The 10,690-nt window shown below is 49.6% G+C and overlaps 1 protein-coding gene across 1 annotated transcript in view; it reads right to left on the reverse strand.

Annotated features, from left to right (window-relative positions):
• Positions 1 to 10,081, reverse strand: part of LOC309853311 (sialic acid-binding Ig-like lectin 5) — a 31,078-nt gene extending 20,997 nt beyond the window's left edge. Inside the window, exons 1-8 of the mRNA XM_082711144.1 lie at positions 10,054 to 10,081; positions 9,002 to 9,642; positions 8,567 to 8,654; positions 4,961 to 5,030; positions 4,514 to 4,894; positions 4,032 to 4,310; positions 3,754 to 3,801; positions 2,427 to 2,523 (exon numbers count right to left, since the gene is read on the reverse strand). Of these exons, the coding sequence (XP_082567270.1) occupies positions 2,427 to 2,523; positions 3,754 to 3,801; positions 4,032 to 4,310; positions 4,514 to 4,894; positions 4,961 to 5,030; positions 8,567 to 8,654; positions 9,002 to 9,018 (980 nt within the window). The 5' untranslated portion in view covers positions 9,019 to 9,642; positions 10,054 to 10,081. The remainder of the gene's footprint in view (positions 1 to 2,426; positions 2,524 to 3,753; positions 3,802 to 4,031; positions 4,311 to 4,513; positions 4,895 to 4,960; positions 5,031 to 8,566; positions 8,655 to 9,001; positions 9,643 to 10,053) is intronic.
• Between the last annotated feature and the right edge of the window lie 609 nt (positions 10,082 to 10,690).

Raw genomic sequence — 10,690 nt, forward strand, 5'->3', positions numbered from 1 at the left:
AATTAAAACTGAGGAAGGGGCTTGTGGGAATTGCTGATTTACAGTCGGTCAGAAGCACAGGTGACAGCCTGGGCTTGGGACTGGCATCTGAAAGGAGGTGGGGCAGCCTTGTGGGGCTGAGCCCGTGAGCTGTGGGATCCAACCTGGCTCCAGATAGATAGTGTCAGAATTGAATTGAATTGTAGGACACCCAGCTGGTGTCAAAGAGCATTATTTGGTGTGGGGAAAACCCACACACATTTAGTGACAGTAAGTGTTGGAAATAGTTCTCTGTGGTTTTCCTTTATATAGTCACCCTTCTCAAAATACATAGGAAATTGTGGAGCATTGCAGCCTCCATGCCTCTCCATCTTCATTTCCTCCTACCCACCATTGCCCTCTGCCCACCCCCACACAGCTCTCCTTAACACACACTGTCCAACTTGCAGTTTCTCCCACACATCAGGCATGCTCCAACCTCAGAACCATCCAAACCTTGCTTAGATAGAGCCTTGGTGATGGTCTCGGGGCTCACACTACACTCCTTCACTTTGGCTGTGGTGGGTGTTTTCTCAAAGATTCCCTCATTCTGCCATCCCTCATTCTGCCATCAAACTCCCCTCCAAAGCATCATGTCCTATCAATTGCTTGCATATTTTTTTGCTCATCTGTTCACTGTTTTCATCACCCCACCCACCCAGTAAATATAAGTCCTTGGCCGCAGGGACATTTTCCATTTGTAACATATACATTTATAAAAATATAGATATTACCCAAGCACCAGAACAATCGGCAAGTGGAAGATATATGCGAAAGGAATGAATGCGTGTATGGTTACTGCAGATCATGTGTTCAGAAGCTTCAGTGGTATCCACCTTAATCAGAGATTCATTGACTGATTGATTGATTACTTTTTAAAGGAGGCTCCACACCCAGCATGGAGCCCAGCATGGGGCTTGAACTCATGACCCTGAGATCAAGGCCTGAGCCAAGATCAAGAGTCTGATGTATAACTGACTGAGCCACCAGGCTCCCCCTTAGTCAGAGTTTTAAATAAATAAATGTCCGTCAGAGCTCGGAGATGAGCAGAACCAGGGCAGGATGACACAGACACATGAGAAGGAGCGCACGGCCCAGCAATGATTCTGAGATGCATAGAGCTCACTCCGCTTGAAGAGAGTGAGCAGGCCAGTGTCAGGGGTTGAAGCATTGACGGTGACTCTGGTGACTGGGTTTCCTGCCCCAAATGCCAGACCTGTTGTGGAGGAGCTGTGCTTTTCAGACCTGGGCCTGTGGGACAAGGATCTTCACAGAGGAAAGGTGGGAGGGCTGCAGCAGGGTAAGGACTAAGAGGGGAGCCCAGCCCGAAGGGAATGGTTGCATTACTCTGTAATGAGAAGAGCATGGATGTGCTCTGCTGCATTCTTGGTGCAGGGAGAGCAAGGCTGGGGCAGCACAGGGTTGGGTCTCTGGCGGGGTGTCAGGGACACAAGTGCCATCAGGGAGGCAGACAGCCAGCAGGAAGAACATGTTTAGGAGTGCATTCACGACGTGTTTCTGAGGCTTTAGCATCTGGGACCTTGCTGACCTTGGGAGAACTGTCCTTGCCAGAACCAGCCAGTCTCTAGAGATGGAGAAGGACTGCTGGCAAGCCTGCCTTTCATGTGCAAACCAATCCGTCCAAAGCTGACACTCTGGGCCCCTCTTCCTTAGCCTAATCACCCCCGGCCAGGCACCAAACAACTCATAACCTGCTGAAATGATTCAAACTAACCAATCCTGAATCTGCTTACCCTGTCTCACCATGCCTTTCCTTTGCAAACCACAATAAAGGCCCTACCCCTGACTCCCTTTGCCCCCTCTGCCTCCTGACCCACCCTAGCCCTGCCCCATGTGGTCCTGTGTGGAGGGGTGTGCCTCTCTTCCTGAGAACTGTGGGTAACAGAGTGCCTTTTCAGTGGCAGTCAGCTCCTGATCTGTTGGCCTCAGATGCCTGAAGGATAAAACCTACATTTTCAAACAAGCAGGAAGGTGATGAGCTCATTTCTGGGCACGCTAAATGGAGCATGGCTGTGGGCCACCCCGGGAGATGGGGAATAGAGTCTGCATGCTAGGATGTCCACGTCACTCACCAGGGGAGCTGGCTCTACAACCGGGGGGCTGCCATCCATGCCCACTGCTCTCCGGGATGCTGTCTTCCTGCAGCTCTTCACTCTGATGGAGACACCAGTGTCTCTGACATGGGGTCCCTCTTCTGAGGCAGGTGGAGGCTAGGGCAAGCCTAGGAGCCTTCATATCAAGGCTTTGTAACAAGGTCCCCATGTTCCTAGACTGCTGGGACCGAGCTGGGAACACACTCGTACCTGGCACTCTTTGCCTTTGTTCCAGGACCTCACAACCCCTGCAAGTCCCACTTCTCCCCCCTCCCCCATACCCACCCAGCTCACCCAAAGAAGATAAGGCAGAGGCAGAGAGCAAGCAGCATGGTGATACCAGCTCCCGAAACGGCACCTAGAATCACTCCTGACCAGATCCCCAGTTTCCCTGTAGACAGAGACACCTGGGGTGAACTCCAGTCTTGAGCATGGGCACTCCAGAGAGAGGGAGATAGACGTATGCACAGAGCTCCATGGGATGGAGAAAGTCCCTCCTTCCTTCCAGGGAGGGTGTCTCCACTGGCCCTATCACTCAGGGTCAAAGGTGGTCTTCCGTGCTTCCAGAAGCAGGGGGAGGCAGAGGAGTTCTCAGACCTTCGGGTCTCCTCGTCCTTCCTGGCTGTGCCTCCTGGGAGCCCGACACCCAGAGTGAGGGATGTGTCTCTGGGCATCACCTATCAGCCATTTGGTGGGCACCAAAAGAGTCCTAATGAGGCTCACTGTCCTGGTGAGGGCCAGATGTCATTACCATACCAGTGGGGATAAGGCGGGGCTCAGAGGGCTGAGGAATGACAGTCAGGCAGTAAAACTATTCTGCATGACACTAGATGGATATTATAGTGACTAGATGTCATTATAAATTATCCAATCCATAGAAGGTACAACACCAGGAATGAACCCTGATGTCAACTATGGATTGTTAGTGATAAAGGCATGCTCATGTAGGTTTTATTGTAACAAAAGTACCCTCTGGTGGGAGTTGACAGTGAAGACGCTATGCATTGGCTTTGGGGAAAAACTCTCTACCTTCAGCTCAATTTCTCCAAGAACCTAAAACTTCCCTTCTAAAAATAAAGCTTACTGATACTTGTGATTTCTCTCTGTCAAATAAATAAATAAAATCTTTAAAAAAAAAAAAAAAGGGGGGGGCGCCTGGGTGGCTCAGTGGGTTGAGCCGTTGCCTTTGGCTCAGGTCATGATCTCAGAGTCCTGGGATCGAGTCCCACATCAGGCTCTCTGCTCAGCGGAGAGCCTGCTTCCCTCTCTCTCTCTCTGCCTGCCTCTCCATCTACTTGTGTTTTCTCTCTGTCAAATAAATAAATAAAATCTTTTAAAAAAAATAATAAAAAAAATAAAAATAAAGCTTACTGAAAATGCTTCAGTCCTTCAAAGACCAGAGGAAGATAAAGACCATATTCAGGGTGGTGGGGAGAAAACTGCAGGTCACCTAGCAAGACCAGAGTGAGAGGGTATGAAAGAGAGTGCTGAGGGGGTTTCTCATGTCTAACTACAGCCCCCCACTCACCCCCCCACCTGTTGAGTCTCAAGTCCCACTCTGACTTAACCAGACAGAGACCCTGGACAGTCAATGCCTCATGGATGGGAGGCTCCTTCCTACCTGGGCTGTGTCCCAGGCAGACACCAGTTGTTGGGTTCTGTGTGGCACCTGCAATGGGAAGAGGGGATTTCCCTCTTCAGTGAGGCAGGGGCATGTGAGATACATGTAGGTATCTTCTCCTCATCCCCAGAAACCACAGAAACACAGGAGGGACAGGGCTTGAGTCCTTCTAGGTCTCACACTCAGACAGACCTCCCAGTAAAACTCTGAGACTCCCCAAACTGATCTTCCTGCCCCTCACCCCTTCAGGGAATCAGGCATTCTTGCTCCACACTCACAGGTGACATTGAGCTGGATGGTCCTTTCCACCATCACACCAGCTGCAGGAAAGTACACTTGGCAGGTGAGGTTGGTACCGTGGTCCTGGGGTCGTGGGATGAGGGTGAGCACCGAAGAGAGGTGAGTCCTGGGACCCAGGGAGGTGAGGGCAGCTGACGTCCAGGAGAAGATGGGCGGCGTGCTCCTCTCACAGGCCCAGGGCACAGAGCAGGTCAGGTTCCTGGGGTGTCCAGACTCCAGGGTCCCCGGGATGAGGATGTCAGGTGTGTGGTTCAGAGCTGTGAGGAGAAGGGGAGACATGGGAATCAGGAGGAGGGTCCGAGTGAGACCCTGAGAGAAGCCTCAGGCTTTGGTCCAACTCCTGCTTCTGAACCTTGACATTGTTACCTCTAACCCCTCCCAGGAAGGGGGTGTCCCATCCCAGCTCTGACCCACGACCCCCATCCTTCCTCTGCAGCCTCTCCTGAGGTCTCCTCCTTACCTGTCACTTGCACAGAGAGCTGGTTCTGTGTGTAACTGTGGCTCATAGAAGACCCTCTCTCCACCCTGAAGAAGTATGTCCCCGAGTCCCTTCTCTGTGCATCTCTGATGTCCAGGGAGCAATTGTAGGCCCGGGGGTCCCCAAGGAGGCAGAATCGGCCCTGGGTCTCCTCCTGCACTTTACGATCTGGGTTGTTTGTGGCCACTGGAACACCATTGTGTGCACTAGGCCCTTTACGGAACCAGTAGCCATGAATAGGGGAAGACTGGGGCGAGTAGTGCATGGGGTAGAAGCGGCAGAGCACGGAGATACACAGGCCCTCCTGCACCGTCAGGGATTCCTGCACCTGCAGCTGGTATCTTGAGTACTGAGCCAGGGACCCTGTGGAGAACTGAGGGTCAGCAGCAGCCGCCACCCACCTGGCCCCCTCCCCTCGGCCCACTTTACCTGTCCAGAGCAGGGGTAGAAGCAGCAGCAGCGGCAGCAGCATCTTTGAGATGGAGGGTATGCGGGCCTCCTGTGGGTGAGGGAGAAGAGGAAGACAGCGGGAGGGAGGCTGAGGGGGACCCACGGGAAGCTGGGGAGGTGCACAGGGCCTCGTGGTTCACAGAAGAGTAACTACAGCTCAGAGCTCTCTCTGCTCTCTACCCAGAGCCGGCCACACCCTTGGCTGGACACAAGGGAGACCCACACGGGGAGGAGAGAGCAGGAGCAGACCCATGTCCTGCCTCTCATCTCAACACTTTCTTCTGGCACCAGAACCTGGCCAGGACCTCTGAGGCCACATGAAGCCTGGGACACAGTGAGTCTCCTAAGGTCTCTTCCACCTGAGGGGCTTGTCTGAGCAGCACCGTGTACACCAGGGAGCTAGTCAATTCCTGGCTAGACCTGGAGGGTCACAGTCTCATCTTGATCCTTGGGTGTTCTGTCCTGCAAGGTGGAGGATTCTATAGGTCTGTGTGAGCCATTGGGGCAGAAGAGAAGAGATTCTGGGTGAAGAGAAGGCAGCAGCCATTCATACATTCATTCATTCATTCTCCATGAGCTTAGTGAACATCTGTGTTGGGGGAACCGGAGACGAGACTGCTGGACCTGGCCTGGTCCATCCTGTGATGCAGTCCCTACCCAGGGAGCCACTTCCTCCGTAGACACACTGGACTTTCTCTTTGTCCCTGTGAGGTTCACAGTTGGTCTTTTTTTAAATGTGTCTGCTAATGAACCGTGGAACACTACCTCAAAAACTAATGATGTCCTGTATGGTGACTAACATCACATAATATAAATAAACAAACAAACAAATCAATAAATATGTCTGCTGATCCACTGGATATTTTCTAAATATACAGGATTGGGTCCTTTTTTCTTTCCCTTCTACTATGCTGATTCATGAAGTTTCAATGGCATTCCAAAATGAGAACTATGTGGGATCTTCATGTAAATGAGAAGGGAGAACAGTGTTCATGAGTCATGGGAAAAATCTTTTCTATGAATGCTGTCTATACAGTGGTGCGTGGACTGAAGCAGGTTTTTTAGTTCCTCATCATCTCCTGTGATGTAAAAAATCAGCTTCTCAAGGTGAAATGTGGCTCAAAGCACATATTACAGCAGAAAACATAAGTGGAACAAATATACAACTGCAATTAAAATCACAGGTGCTGGGGCTCCTGGGTGGCTCAGTGGGTTGAGCCTCTGCCTTCAGCTCAGGTCATGATCTCAGGATCCTGGGATAGAGCCCCACATCGGGCTCTCTGCTCAACAGGGAGCCTGCTTCCTCCCCCTTCTCTCCCTCTGCCTGCTTCTCTGCCTACTTGTGATCTCTGTGTGTCAAATAAATAAGTAAAATTTTTAAAAAAAATCACAGGTGCTACCTATGTTATTTTCTATCTCTGTGGAGTATGCATCGGGCATATCATTGATGTCTATCTACACAATATAACATGATATATAGTTCATTTGCATCATACAGTTGTAAAATGTTGCAAACGCAGTATTATCTAAAGTATATTCTTTAAACATTACTCACATGGAGCTATTTTGCACCTCATCTGATAAATGAGGAATTGAGTCTCCAATAAGTGAAATCACACCTTATTCTAGGTTATCAAAATGTACAGTTGTGGCACACAACAGAAAACCCAAACTGATTGCTTTACAGTTAACAGAGGTATACCATTCTCATGGACTGCAAGGTTCTGTGAGTTCTCATGGTGTTTCCTCAATGTACCTTGTACTTTTTACAAGATAAAATGTACCCTCCTAAAGTGTGCATCTCTAGGACTCCACAATGGAGAATTAGAACAAAAATACCATTCCACATGGGATTCCTGGAACCTCAGCCCCAGGTAAACACGGATATAGTCTCTGTCATGGTGAATTAATTTGACCTATTTGAGAATTTCCTAGAAATGTACGCATTTGCGTGTTCTGTATTCTCTCAGTTAGCATACTGCTTTTGAAATGGACCCAAGTTGTGTTTGTAGTTCATAACACATGATTACTAAGTATTGTGCCATGATATGAGTGTACTATAACCTCTTATTTATTCACCATTTGATACACAGTTGAGATTTTCAAGTTTTGGCTATGTGAAAGTGAAACTTCTTGTGGACATATTTTCATTCTCTTGAGTATATACAAGTAGCATAATTGTGAAACTCACATAAGATCATGTCAACCATGCTTAGCTTAAAAAACAGACATACAAAACGCTAAAGAAGAAAGAAGACCCCTCGCCAAAATGTAATTGTTGGGTCCAAGAGTAACTGCATGCTCCACACTAAGATAAATTGCTAAACTACTCTCCAAAACAGATTGAACCTTTACCAATCCTATCCACCATGTTCCAGAATTCCAGTGGCTCAACACTCTTCTTAACACTTGATGTTGACAGCCTTTTAAATTTTAGTAATTTTAGCAGAAAGGTAGCGTTTTCTCAATGCACTCTTAAGTTATTAATTTATTCTAATTTAGGCATAGTGATATTCACTTGTTACCTCCTTCAATTCTGTGAAGTTTGATGGATGTATGGAATTATGTAGCCAAAACCATGGTGAAGACACTGCAGAGTGCCATTCCCCAAAACATTCTTTCCTCCTGTCCCTTGGTGGAAAGATCCTCCCTCCAACCTTAATCTTTGCAGAAATGCTGGTCTCTTCTCCAGCCACTCTGGAAAACAGCATGGAGGTTCCTCAAAATGTTGAAAATAGAACTGCTCTTCTCATCCCTGAAGTTCTGTTGTTTACTGAATGTCATAGAAACAGAATCATACCAAAAGTGGCCTTCAAAGTCTGGCTTCATTCACTTGGCATGCTGCATTAGAGGGTTCCGCATGTTGCTGGGTGTGTATGCCCATAATTTGTTCCTGTACTTGATGCTGGTATGTCACTGTTTCTGTGTGCCCTCATGTTCCATACACAACCCTGAGGAGACCACTGAGGTTGCTTCTAGGTTTGGGATGACTATGAATAATGGGATGTCCATATTCACTTGCATGTTTCTGTGGGAACATGTTTTTATTTCTCTTGCGTAAATGTCTAGGCATTGAGTTGCTCCATCCCATAAGACATGTGTGCCTGGACCCTGCTGGGGATTCCAGACAGTCATAGCCTGCTCCCTCCCCGAGATTCTCAGAATGAACATCTCTAAAGTCCTTGACTTCATCCTGCCAGATGCTCAGAGAAGACACTGGTCATCATAATTGTTCCTCTCTTTACCCCTACCTCCCCCGCATCATTTACAAATCCTGGGGGGGTGGTGTTTTGTTTTGTTGTTGCTTTGTTTTTTAAGATTTTTATTTATTTATTTGACAGAGAGAGATCACAAGTAGGCAGAGAGGCAGGCAGGGGGCAGGGGAGGGGAGCAGGCTCCCTGCTGAGCAGAGAGCCTGATGTGGACCTTGATCCCAGGACCCTGAGATCATGACCTGAGTCAAAGGCAGAGGTTTTAACCACTGAGCCACCCAAGTGCCCCCCAAATCCTGTTTGTTTTATCATCACTATATATCCAAAAATAAAGCCCCCACTCTCCGTGGTTGGAGCCAGTATCATGTCCCACCTGTGTCAGCCAGCAGTGCCCTCCGAATCTCTGTCTTGTGGTCATGGACCTACTCTGGCTGCTCCTGAGCAAAACAGCCATGGGGATTCTATTGAAAGGAAAGTTCAATCATATCTCTGCTCTCCTCAAAGGCTTCCAGATTCTTGCATTTTCTGCAAAGCTCGCATGATTTGCACCAGGAGGATGTCTGCACATCTGTGGGATCTGCACTCCTACCCCTGGGTCTCTACCCCCATGAGGTTTCCTATTTGTCAAGGTCTCCACACCCTCAGGGTCTGCATCCCATGGGATCAGCACCCCTAGTCCCACAGAACCTGCATCCCCAACAGATCAGCACCATCGTCCCAGCATCCCCACCTTGCACTCCTGTGTTCTCAACCCCATCCTCTTGTTTCCACACCAGCTCTCCTCCTGTCTCAGAGCGACTTCACTCACCTTTCCCCATTGTCCATTTCTTGGGATAATTTTCTCTCCGGCAAATACAGAACCTGCTCTGTCACCTGACTTCCAGTCTTTGCTCAAATGTCACCTCCTCAGCTCTTAGTTCCAGAACATGGTCCCCAATATGCCATGTGCGCTCAGTCTGCATGACTTTCCTGCAAACACATATTCTACCCAAAGTGCTCTAATATTATTTCTTATTTATTTCTTTTGATTTCTTGTCTCCAGAATGACAGTTCTTGATGACAGAGATTTTGTTGTGTTCACTAATGCACCTGAAACCAAAACAAGGTGGCACATAGTAGGAGTTCAGTAGTACTTGCTGAAGGAGTCTATTCTTAACTGAATACTACTTGATTCAAAATCATGTGAGTCACACACCCACACAGGGCTAGTTGGCTTTTAAGACTGAGCCTGAAGACGATTAGGACTTGGAGATGCAGGGTTGGGGAGGAAAGGGCACTTCAGGAGAAGAAAGAGCACATGCAAAACCTTGGCCCAGCTGGTTGTGGAGATGTTGCAAGATGCAGGGAGAGGCAGAGATCCCGGTGGAGGGTCCGGTGGAGAGCAGACCATGCCAGGCCTTCAAACCCAGCCTTGGTCTTGGCCCTGGAGAAGATCCATAGCTCTTCATGCTGTGGAGAAGGTGGACGTTAATGGTCTCCCAAGACTCAGTGTGCTGAGGAGAGAGAGGGAGGCTGGAGGCAGGTGGGTTAGAAGTCTGGGGAAGAAAGGAGGCCACAGGTGCAAGTAAGGTCAGGATGGGGAGGAGACTGGCATCAGGATGAGCCTAGGAGGAAGGATGGCAAAACTGAGTGATGTACTGGGTCAGGCAGGAGGGAGGGAGGTCACAGTGGAGAGCCACACCCCAGTTCTGGCCTTAGAGAGGAGAGCCCTGTCAACCAGGTGAGGGAGACCCCGTAGAGAAGTGGCTTTGGGAGGAATGTGGCAGCTCAATTCTGGCCATGCTGAGTGGAGCAATGCTGGGGCCATCCCGGAGCAGGTGTTGGTGGGATGTTGGGTGGTGAGCTGCCCACGTCACTCACCTGAGGGATTAACTGGGGGTGGGCTTTGCCTCTTCCAGGCCCCCTGCAGGCCTGGCTGTCTCCTTCCTGAGGAACCTCACTCTGAGAGAAGAGACCAGGGTCTTTCAGTCTAATCATGGGGGTGCAGGGTGAACTGACCCACCCATGTTGTCGGTTAAGGGTTTGGAGGGGGGACTGAGGTAAGAGAGAGCAGGTCTGGTCACACAGATTACCTTGAGCTGAGCAGGGACATCCCCCCATGGACACTTAGTGGAATCCTCCTTCCTGCCCCAACCTCAGCCTGTTCAGTCCCTCCTGCACCCACCTGGGACTCAGCCACATGCCCCCGCCCTCCCTACCTCTCCCCTGCCCCTGGGGCAGTGCTCACATGAGGATGACGAGACAGAGCAGGAGAAACAGGGTCTTGACAGCTGCTTCTGCAATGGCCACCAGAACCACCTCTGCCATGGGCTCTGATTTTACTGTAGTGACATGGGATGAGGAAAAATTCATGGGCTTGAACACAGTCCTGCGTCCTTCACTCTAGACGACTCTGGCCGTTGGTTCTCCAGGCGTTCTGGCATCACTGGATGTGGGACCCCGTTTCTGGGGTTCACCCCACCACATACACTGTCCTTCCAGCAGGAGGACTGGACAA

This window comes from Mustela nivalis, assembly GCF_964662115.1.
Source record: "Mustela nivalis genome assembly, chromosome: 18".
Classification (NCBI taxonomy): domain Eukaryota; kingdom Metazoa; phylum Chordata; class Mammalia; order Carnivora; family Mustelidae; genus Mustela; species Mustela nivalis.